The 14,264-nt window shown below is 47.3% G+C and overlaps 1 protein-coding gene across 1 annotated transcript in view; it reads left to right on the top strand.

Moving 5' to 3' along the window:
- The window catches only part of ACE2 (angiotensin converting enzyme 2), a 51,387-nt gene extending 40,287 nt beyond the window's left edge, over positions 1-11,100 (top strand). The window contains 6 exon segments of the mRNA NM_001123070.1: positions 250-422; positions 1,928-1,986; positions 4,500-4,600; positions 6,159-6,275; positions 8,355-8,549; positions 10,992-11,100. Of these exon segments, the coding sequence (NP_001116542.1) occupies positions 250-422; positions 1,928-1,986; positions 4,500-4,600; positions 6,159-6,275; positions 8,355-8,549; positions 10,992-11,100 (754 nt within the window).
- The last annotated feature ends 3,164 nt before the right edge of the window (positions 11,101-14,264 follow it).

Below are 14,264 nucleotides of genomic sequence, written 5' to 3'. Positions count from 1 at the left end.
GGACTGTGTGATGGCTGGACAGGCCACCTCCTGTGTCCATGTCCTAACTAGAAAGCTCTTTTGGGAGTAACTGGAAGGGAAGAGAGATTGAAGGATGACTACATCCAATAACACAAGCCTATTTTCTTATCTGCCAGGAGCAAACTTGATTAAGCCAAAGAGGAGAAACCATAGATTGTACATGTAAATAGATGTACCTCTGGAATCCCTCAAAAGGCCCTGAACCCACCCTCCCCTTTTTACATGTAGACAAATGCTGAGCCTTGGAAAATCCGAACCCTGGACCTTAGCATTGGAAAATATTGTCGGAGTAAAGACAATGGATGTAAAACCACTGCTCAGCTACTTCGAGCCCTTGTTGACCTGGCTGAAAGCCCAGAACGGGAATTCGTCTGTGGGATGGAACACGGACTGGACCCCATGTGAGTATGCCTAGTTGACGTGTTTCTGTTTGTCCCCTTTCTACGTCCCCTGGTCCTCACGGGCCCCAGTCTCATGGGACAGTGACATAGACAAGCATGTCCTCCCTCTCCTTAGACCCTGCTTCTGACTGTGCTATGGTGGCCATTGCCATTTTTTTCTGGGAGTAAACACATTTGTTGAACACGTACTATGTGCCTGGCACGGTAAAAACGACCTCGCTCGCTTTTTTCAAGTCTGCTTGACTAGCCCTGTATTTCAAAGAGTTTAGCAGTCCTCAACCCACTATACTCAAATCCTGTTCTTAAAAGAAAAACACTCGGGAGTTCCCATCGTGGCGCAGTGGTTAACGAATCCGACTAGGAACCATGAGGTTGCGGGTTCGGTCCCTGCCCTTGCTCAGTGGGTTAACAATCCGGCGTTGCCGTGAGCTATAGTGTAGGTTGCAGACGCAGCTCAGATCCCGCGTTGCTGTGGCTCTGGCGTAGGCCAGTGGCTGCAGCTCCGATTGGACCCCTAGCCTGGGAACCTCCATATGCCGCGGGAGCGGCCCAAAGAAATAGCAAAAAGACAAAAAAAAAAAAAAAAAGGAAAAAAAAGAAAAACACTCGTAACAATATTAATGCTCTTTCCTCTCCTTTCTGGCAGTTACATTCATATTTCTACACAATTTATTTATATTTTCATCTCGCTATTGGTCAGTTTTAGGCATGCACTTCTACCTACTCTTCCATCTCCTTTCCTAATTCCCCAATGAAGTTTAATGTACTTTTAGTAAAGAAATTATCAGTATTTGCATCATGCCTGTAGAACCGAGTAATGTACTATTTTATATCCTTTCTTATGTGGCTTTTTGTTTGTCCTGGAGTTTCTATTGCCTCAAATTTTTTTGCATGCCTAATTTGCTGTCTGTGTGGCATTCATCTTTTCCAACTCTTCCAACATATCTATTCTTTTCAGTTTCATTTTTCTCTCTAAAGGACTCCCTCTTAGCGTTCTCCTGTCTCAATCTGGATCACAGTTTTCATCCTGAGTCATCCCTTTGCTGCTGTCCTGAGTTGAATCCACTGCTTCCTGGATGCCATGTCTCCTTTTGTGGACTACCTCTTGTTTTGCTGCAGCACAGCCTCCAAGTGACTTTCTAAGCAAGAGGTCAAGGGGTAGGAGCATCACCTGTCCCCCAAAGTGCCTTTAACCAAACCTTGACTTTCATTCCCCTTGTTTTCAGTCCCGTATCTTCTTACCTCTTGCTGTACCTTAATACCAAACCTCTCTGGGATTTTCTGGGGCTCCGTACTGCCTCTGTGTACACATTAAGCCATGGCTTCCTGACCCTTGAGAAAGCACTTAACCACTTCTCCATAACTTCTCATTTTCCAAAAGTGTGTTTATGCCTTTAAAAAAGTCCTTTACTCTCACTTTAGTGGGATATTGGGAGAGGAAGAAAATGAACACACATGGTCAATCTGTCATATGTAACAATGGTCTATTATTTCTTTTTAATCAGATGCTGACCAAAGCATCAAAGTGAGGATAAGCCTAAAATCAGCTCTTGGAGAAGATGCAGTGAGTATTCTAGACATCCTGTCTGTAACTTTTCAGTGCATTCTCTTGAATAGGACACAACAAGCCCATTCCAGTGTGATCTAAAAGATGAGAGGGCATGTGGTTCTCTTAAAAAGCCCAAGATTCTGGCCTTCAGCTTTTTTCTTTTTTTTCTTTTTTTTTTTTTTTAGGGCCACACCTGTGGCATATGGAGGTTCCCAGGCTAGGGGTCGAATCAGAGCTACAGCTGCCGGCCTACACCACAGCCACAGCAATGCCAGATCCAAGCCGCATCTGTGACCTATACCACAGCTCCTGGCAACGCCCGATCCTTAACCCACTGAGTGAGGCCAGGGATCAAACCCGCAACCTCATGGTTCCTAGTTGGACTCGTTTCCACTGTGCCATGACGGGAACTCCTGGCCTTTGGCTTTTGGATCTTTTTTTTTTTTTTTTTAAAGTAACACATTCCCTATTGGATTGACAATGCCTCCTTCTTTCCTTGTGACTTTGAAGATCAGTGAGAAAACATCCAAAGTATCAAATGCCCATCCTCCCAATTCACTCTGCCCACCATTAGTTGTATTTGAAAAAGAGGACACAGTTATATTTTGCGAGATTCTTTTTTAGACGTAGTGTAGGCAGTTTTGCTTTGTTTTGTTTTAGTCAATCATCTGTATCCTGGAAGCTTGTTTTAAGCTTGGCCCCCAGCCCTGGACCTGCTTAATCACAACCTGCATTTGAACAAGTCCCCAGATGGTGTGGTAGACTGAGAAGCTCTGATTTAGAGCCCTGTTGCTCAAGCCTGGTTGCACATCGGCGTCCTGTGGGATGGAGTCCCACTCCCCGAGATTCTGACCAAATTGCCCTGGAGTGTGGCACCCATAGTCGTAAAAGCTCCCCAGGGGATTCCAATTCCAGCACGGTTTGCAAACCACCACCGATGGAGAGATTCATTTCAAGACAACACAAGGTTTTATAGAAAATCCTATTACCTACACCTTCATGTGAATTCTTTGAATCAGCTCGAGCTTACTTCTGAGCACCTGCTTCATGTGATCCGGTTAGAAGGCATGGTGGCTTTGACTGGGAACTAGGAGAGGAGAGGGTCACCCCGGGCAGGTGGGGATCCAAGGCTTGGGTGGGCGTGTGGCAGCCTGAAGGCTTTGCAGGATTAGAGGGCAACCTGGTGCTGGTGGATGAAATAGTCCAAGGTGCTAGACCAGGTATTATTTGCCTTGGACAGACCCGACGATTGCATTTCTACCCGCTTACTTTTCCTGGGAAGTTCAGTATTGTCCAGGGCTCCACAGTAGCTGTCGTGTAATTTTCACAGATAAGACATCTAAATATAAATAAAATCATAGAAGTAAAAAATGAAAACTTAAGAAAGAAATAATAAAAATGGAGGTGCATCACTTCCCAAACTCTAAAAGTTCAAGTTCCTATTTCTTAACAATCATCAAGTGTTTCTGGGATTATTTCTCTGTCATAGTGTTTTTTCGCTCTTCCTTGGACAATAAATTTTAACGACTTGAATTTAAAATATTGAGTAGATAAGGATCCTTTTCAATTGTCTTTTTTTTCTTGATGCCTGTCCCTGCGTTTTCTTTCCATGCACTGAGGGATTGGTCCACACTCTTCAGAGGGGTTCATGGTGTAACATTTTGAGGCCTGTCCACTGAGCAACAGGCTGCTTTGAGGAGACCAGAAACCACTTTTAGCCACCTACCTTTCAGGGCCAGCATAGCTGCCCCGTTCAAGCTATTTCGTGGCAAAGTCTAACTGGATCTTTGCCACTATTTTGAGAACTTGGCTTTTCATATTTTTTTTGAGCATAGAAATAGTAACCCGAACGTTAGTAATGATATTAATAAGAGCAGTAGTACGTGCTATTCCTTGATCTCTACTTCCACCTGCTGGAGCGACTGCTCCTTTCTCTTTCAGCAACTTTTTCCTGAACCGTGCAGATACACAAGCCATTGGTTTAGTGCTGAATATCAAGAACAAGTGACCTTGCTTTTAAAAACATTATCCTTTTCCTTTGAAACTCAAATCTCTTTTACATTTATACACATCTGCAAACTTACTAAAAAAAAATAGTCAAAACTCAGCGTATATGGACATTGTAACCCAAACCAAGGGCTCACCTGACTCCCACCTATAAACCTGACTCCCACCTATAAACCTGCCCTCGGGTGTTTATTTCAGCTGACATCGAACTAAACTGAAAGGGCCAGTGAAGCCAGTGGTTCTCAAAGCGAGGTTGCTGAACGAGCAGTGTTAGCACCACCTGGGAGCTTGTTAGAGCTGCAGGTCCCTGGGTCTTGTCCCTGACCTTCTGAATCAGAGACCCCGAGGCTAGGCCCCCCCATGTGCCATGGTTGAGTAAGCCCTCCACGCGATGCTGAGGTACTAATGCAGAGTAAGAATCTTTGGAATATTAGACAATTTAAAAATAATGCGGGTGGAGTACCAGGTTGTAATGTGCCCCACAGTCTCTCCTGAGCAGTGTTTTTCTTTTGAACTTGCAGTATGAATGGAATGACAATGAAATGTATCTATTCCGGTCATCTATTGCCTACGCCATGAGAAAGTATTTTTCAAAAGTCAAAAATGAGACCATTCCATTTGGGTGAGTGGATTTGCTGTGCCCTCAAGTTACTCCAGCCAGGGAGTTCCCGTCGTGGCTCAGTGGAAACAAATCCAACTAGGAACCACGAGGATGCAGGTTCGACCCCTGGCCTCGCTCAGTGGGTTAAGGATCTGGCATTGCCGTGAGCTGTGGGGTAGGTCACAGATGCGGCTCGGATCTGGTGTTGGTGTAGGCCGGCAGCTGTAGCTCTGATTTGACACCTAGCCTGGGAATCACCATATGCCTCGGATGCAGCCCTAAAGAAAGAAAAGGAAAAGAAAAAAGTTACCCCAGCCAGTAACCCGTGGGTTGGAGAAAATATTATGCTTCAACTTTTCTTCAGGTGAAATTAAGAAAAACTTCCTAATAACGTTTAAACCTCTTAGCTCTCCTGGAACGTGGACCACTCTGTTTAGGGGTGATTGTGGCTTAGTTGACTTGTAGATGGCACGAGCATTGTTACTCAGTGGCCTCTCCTGGCCTCTTCCCCTCCCCTTGCCTCCTCTCTCCTCTTTTCCTCTCCCATTCTTTCCACCTCTCCTCTCATTGAGCTTATATTCTAAAGTGTGTGTTTTATGTGTGTGTGTTGTGGACAATCAACAAAACATGTAGGTGAAATATAGTAGAATTCGATGGTGACAAGGGTGAGGGAGAAAAACAACAGAAAGGGGGCTGGAGACTGCTGGTGTGTGTGTGTTGTGTGTAGAGTTCAATTTTAACTAAAATGGTCAGAGAAGGCCTGTTAATAATTGAGCAAATAGCTGAAGCAGGAGAGAGAGCCAGAGGTGCAGAAAATGAGGGCAGTGTTTCCGTTGGGAAAATAGCAGGTGGAAAGATCCCGAGGAGCAAATATCCTTGACCTGCTGGAGGAGCTGCCAGGAGGCCAGCGTGGCGGGAGCCGAGGGAGCGAATAGAAGACAGTGGGGACTGGGCCACGGGGGTGGGAAGGCGAGGAGAAGGTGCCTGTGCACCTCAAAGCCCTTCCAAGGCCATCGGCTTTGCTGCTGAGTGAGGAAGCCTCTGCGCCCCATGATCTGCCTTGGGTTTCACTGGGCTGCATCTGGTGGCGTGAGAGTGCAGTCCTGCCACATTGTACTGTGAACCCCCCGCCTCCCCCTCCGCCGTGGGGGTGGCACGAGGTCTTTTGCTGGGAGGGGCAGGGCTGGAAGATGTAAACGCACCACTCCTGCCCATGGAACCGAGGCCTTGCCGCCCGCCATGCTGTTGATCACAGTCCTTGGTCGCCACTGACTCCTTGCTGATGCTGCTGGGGCTTCCCGTTTGAAATATTTCTATCCTTGAAAAAAAAAAAACCTATGGTTCTTATGTGATGGCAGAACCAGTAGTGCCAAGACTTGCCATCTCAACCTGCATAGATGAGTTCCTGTGCTTTGGGCCGTGTTAAGGCTGAGTGGACCGGCGGGCCCTTCCATTGCCGGCCCTGCCCGTGTCCCTCTCCCTCAGCCCGGGGTCCTCCCCCATGCTGCTTTCCCCAGCAGGAGCTCTGGACAGCGTCCTCTGTGCCAGCGGGGAAGCTGTGTCCTTTGTTTCTCCACAGGGCGGAGGACGTGTGGGTGAGTGACTTGAAGCCAAGAATCTCCTTCAACTTCTTTGTCACCTCACCTGCCAACATGTCTGACATCATTCCCAGAAGTGACGTCGAAGAGGCCATCAGGTAATGACGTCCTTTCCAGGGCCAGGGGCTCAGCCGGGGGCGCAGCAGCAGGAACTACTAGTTGGCGTGTCCCCAGGCGCCCGGCAGTGTCCCGGGTCATTTACATGTTGTCCCTCATCTTAAAAACGCGGGTCTGAACTCCAGGAGGATCTCGTAGCAGGGGGGTTGTCTTAACTGAGTTTCCCCAGGTGCAGGTCCTTAGACAAGGGTTGGAGTGTTGGAAGTCTGTTTGGGAGCTGATCTCAAGAGACGCTGATGGGAGTTCCTGTCATGGCACAGTGGTTAACGAATCCGACTAGGAACCTTGGGGTTGCGGGTTTGATCCCTGGCCTTGCTCGGTGGGTTAAGGATCCGGCGTTGCTGTGGCTCTGGCATAGGCCGGTGGCTACAGCTCCGATTCGACCCCTAGCCTGGGAACCTCCATATGCCGTGGGAGCGGCCCTAGAAAAGGCAAAAAAAAAAAAAAAAAAAAAGAGGCGCTGATGGAGGAATGTGGGGAGGAGACAGAGAGCAGAAGGAAGGCAGTAAGTGAGCAAGTGACACTGGACAACCAGCGTTCCATCCTCCTGGGGATTCTGAGAGGCCAGCGTAAGAAAAGGCACCTGAACTGGGCCATCCGCGCTAGGTGCTTATACACCAACTCCCATCAGCCACTGGTTGAGACGTGCTTACAGGTGACAGTCATTCCCCAGCATCGCCGGCCTGCACACAGGGCCCCATCTCATGGCCTGAGAATGCTCTCGCGCAAAGGCGGCAGGTCCCGGCTGAAGAAAGCCTGGCCAGCACGTCTGGAAAACGCTAAGGGCAGAGGGGCCGTGGACAGGTGTTTTCATCCTTTGCTTTGGGGACTTTGCCGTAGGCTTCTTTTGAAGACAAGGTAGGCCAGCCTAGGATTCCTCACACCCTGGTTAGCCTCCCCACCAGCAGAGGGACTTGCGGTCGGCATTGACTGTTTAGAAGGAACAGTTTTCTGTGTCATAGCTGCTTCCCAAAACAGCAAGACTGAAGACTGCATAGATGTAGAGGTTTCCCCTGGTCTTAAAAAATAAAACTCAAAACTCAAAAAATAAAGCTTGCGCTCCCCGTGGTACACGAGTTTCTCACAAGGTGGCGCTCCTGAGCTGCCGGTCACCTCCGGAAGCAGAGCCAGAGCTGCGGGGCGGAGTGTTGCCTTCAAAATGTGATTCAGTGGGGTGTACCTAAACCGAGCCCGCCCAGAGACCCAGTGGCTGCCCCCACATGGCTTGTCTTGGGGAAAAGCGCCAGCTGAGAGCATCATGAAAGATCCCAGTCCTCCTGGAAGCTGCCGGGGTCCTCAACGTGTTTCTCCTTCCAGAATGAGCAGGCGTTCAGGCTGAGGTTGCCAAGGGGGTCATTCCTCACCCCCTCCAACCTCCTGACCCGCGCTAGACCCAGGAGCAGGAAGATGGGTGCCAGGCCCTTTGGTTTTCAATCCACAATGTTCCCCATTTCACTCTTTTTTGTTTTTAAGAGAGAATCTTCGCCCTTTTCCCCCTCTAGACAATTCAGCCGTATCCCAGCCTAGCACTGGAGGAATTGGCAAAGGCGCCTTCCCTGTGTTTCTCCCCAGTGCTGCCTTTTGTTTGGATGTCGACAGCTTTTATTTGGAAAATACAGCTGTGGAGACTTGTGTACAGGGCCTGATTCATTCGTGGAAGAGGTGTATCCAGTTGTGCTTTTCCCTTATTTGATAGAAAGGCATTGCAGACATACCCTGACAGAAGGGAAATTCTTAGTCAACCTGCCAGGCTTGCCTTTTCAGCACAGTAGTCACAAATGAACGCGTGCTGACCATTTGCCCGCCTCCACACTTGCAACCCAGTTTTCCAGTGAAGCTGTTTCCAAACCTCATCCAGGTTGCAAGAGGCCTAGTTGTCAAAACTCAGACCTTCCACTGAACTGGGTGTTCACTTTGATGTCTTTGCTCTTTGGGGTGTCCATTTTTAGGATAAGTCTTATCATATCTTCTGGGAAGGTTGCTAGAAGGAGTAAATAATTGCCGGCCATTCTCTTTTGCTAAGTGTCCCTTTTGCCTCCGTGTTTTGCTTTGGGGAATAGTATGTCTCGGAGCCGGATCAACGATGCTTTCCGCCTGGATGACAACACCCTGGAGTTTCTGGGGATTCAGCCAACGCTGGGACCCCCCGATGAGCCACCTGTCACCGTATGGCTGATTATCTTTGGGGTGGTGATGGGATTGGTAGTGGTCGGTATCGTCGTGCTCATCTTCACCGGGATCAGAGATAGAAGGAAGTAAGTGACCTTTCCTTGTCTTATCTGTCCTAAAACAGAAAGGTTAGGAAGAAAATAACTGGAAAATTTGCAGTAAGTGGGAGGTTGGACAAGCCAGTTACTTATTTGGACCATTTTGCACCTAAAGATTCTTGTGCACCCCCTAGAAATGTATCAGATTTCATCAGCACTTTGCCTTCCTTGCGAGCCCTACCCCTACCAGACAGGAGAGGTCCAGCCTGGGGACAGCTGGCCGCAGCTCATTTCCCTACTGCTCAGAGGCCCTCCAAGCGCAGCATGGATGGGTGGGCTCAGGGACTGTCCTTACTGATGGGTCCTCCTTGGTCCAGCAGGGACCCTAGAGACTGGGTTCGTGATGGGTCTGAGCTGTGAAATCATTCAAGGATGACCTCTGACATTTGCTTCCAACTGTTCCACGTGAATCATCTTCATTCCTTCTCGGACGCCCTGCTGTCCCCTCAGTTCATGGGACAGGCATCCTCGAATTTGTTCTTGAGTGGAAGATCCAAGGTCACTGGGGATTTAAATCCCCAGAGACCTGATTTATAGTCCAGCTCTGCCACTAAATTTGTTTTTTGACTTTGAGAAAATAATTTCCTTTTGCTGGGCTGATGTAATTGAGGTTAACACTATTTTATAGGACCTAACAAACGCTCTGTACACTTTGTTTAAACGTGTTCTTTAATTTTTTACAGGCACTAGTTTATTTTGCTCATTTTTCTTCACTGTATTTTTGTTCCCCCAAAGATCTTCTTCATCTTCTTCTTTTTTTTTTTTTTTGGTTTTTGTTTTTTGCTTTTTAGAGCCTCACCCGAGGCATATCCAATTGTCCTACACCCGCGCAACCCAGGCTAGGGGTCGAATCAGAGCTATAGCTGCTGGCCACGGCCACAGCAACATGGAACCCAAGCCGAGTCTGCAGCCTTCACCACAGCTCATGGCAATACCAGATCCCCAACCCACTCAGCGAGGCCCGGGATCGAACCTGCATTCTCATGGATACTAGTCAGATGTGTTTCCACTGAGCCACAATGGGAACTCCCAAAGGTCTTCATTTTAAAAATTAGGCACATGAAGTTCCCACTGTGGCACAGCGGATTAAGGATCCAGCATTGTCTCAGGTGGCACAGGTTTGATCCCTGGCCTGGTGCAGTGAGTTAAGGATAGCATTGCCACAGCTGCGGTGTAGGTTGCAGCTGTAGCCTTGTATTCAGTCCCTAGCCTGGGAACTTCCATATGCTGTGGGTGCAGCCAAAAAATAAAAAATAAACAATCAGGCATTGAATAGAACACATCCGTATAGTTCACATTTTTTTTAATACAAAAGGATACATAGAGTCTGTGTGTCACTTTTTGCTTCTAAATTTCCTCCCAAAGCCAACAAAAACGATCAGTTTTTTTGAGACCTGATGCATGAGAATCAAAATTTAATAAGACCCCCAGGTGATTCATGTGCATATTATAGTTTAAGAAGCTCCCCTCTATGTGCTAAGAATTTGCCCATGAGCTACTATTCCAAAGGTAATTCTTTACAGAACGTCTTTGGCGGCACCTCCTTCGTGCTACGCATTATGTTGATAGAAAGAACATAGAAAAATAAGACTGTTTACCTTGCTCAGTACTTAGGTACATTAAAGTTCTTAGCAAATTTATGCTGTAAATATGTAATTATCTTCATGGGTATATAAAACTGAAATTCAGCGAGGCCAAGAAACTCTCAAGTTTGCACAGCTAGTCTGTAACTTATATGGCTAGATGCTCAGTTCGTAAAGCTGGTTGATGTACAAAAAGCTGGCCCTCCTCCCCTGATCTTTATACTTTGGAAGTGGGTAATATAGTAGGGAAACTCTTTAAAATGAAGTGATTGGAGGGAGTTCCCTGGTGGCCTAGTGGTTAGAGACTTGACATTGTCACTGCACTGGCTTGGGTCACTGCTGTGATAGAGGTTTGATCTCTGGTCCAGAAACTTCCACAGGCTTCAGGCATGGCCATAAACAAACAAACAAACAAACAAATAAAATGAGTGATTGGCTAAGTGGGCACTGAGACCCTAAAGATAGTAATAATGGTTACTATTTGTTGAGGATTGCATGCCAGGTACCATGAGTACCCTGCCAGCGTTATTTCATTGACTTCACACAATTGCCATCATTTTCCAAAGAGGGAAACTGAGGCACAGAGGCCCCTCTCTCTGACTCCAGAGCTTGTACCCTAACCGGTCTCCTGCTCTGCCAGCCATCGCACCAACGGATCTTGGGGCTAAAGAAGTGAATTCACTGCACTCTGGGTGCTTATGGTCCATCAAGAGGGGCCTGATACGCACATATGAGTACAGGTGATTAGGTGCTGAGACGGAAAAGATGCTCGGGCCCAGTGGCGTCCAAGGGAGGCCATGTCATTCTCGCGATCATGATACTAGGGCGACTTCACTTTCTTTAACAGGAAAAAGCAAGCAAGCAGCGAAGAAAACCCTTACGGCTCCATGGACTTGAGTAAAGGAGAAAGTAATTCCGGATTCCAAAATGGCGATGACATTCAGACTTCGTTTTAGAAAAACCTCTTTTGTTTCCTCGCGAGGTGATGTTATTGCATGTAAATATTAATTTCATGGTAGAGCAAATAGGAAATTATAGGATGTCAATAAATGCCAGACTGTGGTCCTGTTTGGGAAAAGTGGTCCCAAGAAGTCCTGCCCAAGGAGAGGGTATCTTCTCTTGCATCGCTTTTAGAATTTGTTTCTGCCTCAGGATTGGAATTCTTTTCTGTTTGCTGAAAGAGATGCTTCTCCTTGAGAATGGAGAGCGTGTGTCTTTGGCCTTGCAGGCTGTTCGGGGGTCATGGAAATGGAAAAGTCTGTCGTGTTGCTGGAGTTGGGGAAGAAAAAAAAAAAAGGAAAGGTAGTGGGAGCAGGTGTTGGGTCGTGTGTGGCATCTGACGGATGGCTTTTAAGGACAGTGCCTGTGACCTGATGGAGCTGCAGGGGTTGGGAATGGCACACACTGTTGACTTTGACTTAATCCAAGTGTAAAGGAGGACACACTCGCTTCTCGTTAACTTAATGTAAGTACTCTAGCGATTTGCCCACAGCGATGATTGGACTGGAGCCTGCCTTCTTCAGCATGACTTGACGACAGGAGAGAGGAGAATCCAGAGAGCTGTTGGAGGACGTTGCCATCTCCCTTCCAAGCTGCTCAATCACCACCTTCCCGACCACGAAAAGCTAGCCCCAGGGCCCTCCGTGAACCCCCTCCAGAGCACGTGTCGTGGAAGCACGCTTCCGAGTGCATGGAGATCTCAACTGAATGGAACCCTTTGCAGTGGGCACCCAACCTCCTAAATCTTTTGTATTTGCCCTCAGAGTCTGAGCAGTGCTGAGCACAAAGCAGACATCCAATAAATATGATTTACACAGTCCTGTGGTCTCGTGCATACTTATGTGCTGGGGCTTCTATGGATTCGGTCTGCTTTTCACTTCCAGGGACAAAGTTGCCATCTGACTGCCCAGGACCCTTGACCTCTTAAATGTCTTGGAATGAATCCCAGCGTCTTCAGTTGCTTTGTATTTATTACATAAAGTGATGATTAAATCAGTTGAAAAAGCGTTGCGTTGAGTGTCGCCACCATCGGGTCAGGAAGCAAACCTGGTGATGCTTTTACATATCTCAGAGCCCTCAGCCTAGTTTTGAGCACAGCATCTTTACAGACCTGAAAACTGATTGAAAATGGATTAAATAGGCTAAAATATCCAAACTCTACCCAACGATTCACTTTATATGGTGACCAGCATAATGTTAGAGTAACTGTGTGCTGAATAAATCCTATAGAGATGGTGGCATTGGTGGATTCATTAGCTGGGTCAGGGGAGGGTGACCTTTTTCTTCACTTTCGAGAGAGCATAGGCAGGCCCTGGGTTTAAACAACAACAATAAACACTAGACATCACCACTAAACTCAGTTACTTCACAATTATTATGCATTTTTAAAATAGCTTGACTATTGTTCCTTTACTTGACTCCTCCTAGCATCAGTGGACTTATTTTCTCTCTCTCTCTCTCTTTTTTTTGTCTTTTTTAGGGCCGCTTCTGTGGCATATGGAGGTTCCCAGGCCAGGGGTCTAATTGGAGCTATAGTCGCTGGCCTACACCAGAGCCACGTCTGTGACCTACACCACAGCTCATGGAAACACCAGATCCTTAACCCACCGATCGAGGCCAGGGATCGAACCCGCAACCTCATGGTTCCTAGTTGGATTTGTTAACCACTGTGTCTCGATTGGAACTCCGGGACTTATTTTCTGATCAACCGCTAAGGTACCATAAAATCTTGCTTGACTAGAATTTTGCAGCCAGGCTTCTAAGCACAGCTTTTGCCTCTATTCAGAGTAGACAATCCCGTGTTTGAATTTTTGTGACAAACATGTATTACTTTCGTTATAAAGAAGGTTATTTTTGTTACCGAACCAAACTTGGGTCTCCTCTCCCAGTGGGCAGGCGAAGCCTGTCTACTGACGGTGGGTTATGGTGAAGGAGAGTACAGTGTTTATTGGAAGACACCCAGTGTGGAGCCAAGCAAGGAGAACTAGCAGCTCGTGCTCATGAGACCCAAACTTCCTGATGGCTTTTTATTTTCTGAATAATAGGGAAGGGCTTTGAAAGGCAACATTAAGTTTGAAGATTGTAGGGTGTGTGATCATTCGTGGACCTTCTTCTGATTGGTTGGTGGTGAGGTTACAGGTAGCATTTCCTGAGTTAACATCATCGCCCTTATGGTTCTAACCCATCTGGGGTCCGTGTGCTGGTGGCCCGCACGCCGTTAACGTCTTCCACCTGGTGGGAGTGTTCGTATCTGCAAAACAGCTCAAGGACGTGGCCCAGGATATTCTCTCTCGCCAGTGAGGAGGAACTAAAGGTCCTTTTTTTGGCTAAACTAGTATTATTTTGTCTTGCTTGACTGTTTTTCTTTGTTTCTGCTGATTCTCAATTCTCTGATTAAATTTGCTATTTGGAACTTGGAAAAGGCCTCGGAGGAGGCTAAAGATTTTCTATAAACAAGAGGCAGGGTGGCAGGGGCAGGGGGTGGGGTCCTGTCCCCGGGAAGGTTCCATGGGGTCCTACTCAGTTTCACTTTTGGAAGATCAAATATATCGACGTAAGAAGAAAGGAAGACAGTGTTTAAGGGGGGAGCAGAAGGACCTAGTTTGGGCATGAGGAGCCTTTCTGGGGTGTGTGTGGGGGGGCGTTAACAGTCTGTGTGCAGATCTCTGGCGTCCAGACCAGAGCCGCAAAGGCCGGCACCCCACCTGACTGCGGGCCCGTGGAGGAGGAGGGGTGTGGTCCTTCTTCTTTTCCGTGGGCGGGGGGAGGCCCCTGGCACACAGTTCACGCTACACAAATGCTCGCTGACTGTATCAATGCCTTACTGGTTATTTCAAAAGTTCCATTTCATTATATATTGAGATTTGTGTACCTCTGTAAAAAAAACCAGAAGGCTTTTATCATAAGTCCATTCTGCTAGAAATAAAGGAATCATTATTTAAGTGTCAAGAAACAAATAAGCAAGAAGGGTCATTTGCAATAGCTGGGGGGTGAGGGCCGAGTGGGATGAGGAAGGGCGTGAATGTCTCTTAAGGGTTTAATGGGAGTGTCTGGTTTTTTTTTCTCTTCATTTCCTGTGGCTTATGCAAATTCCCAGGCCAGGGATCTTATCCATGCCACA

This window comes from Sus scrofa, chromosome X, assembly GCF_054392235.1.
Source record: "Sus scrofa isolate SSC_HxYL_T2T_F1_AM1 chromosome X, Sscrofa_HxYL_maternal_Yorkshire_Landrace_v2.0, whole genome shotgun sequence".
Classification (NCBI taxonomy): Eukaryota; Metazoa; Chordata; class Mammalia; order Artiodactyla; family Suidae; genus Sus; species Sus scrofa.
Note: the sequence above shows the minus strand (reverse complement) of the source record. Positions and strands in the feature narration are given on the sequence as shown.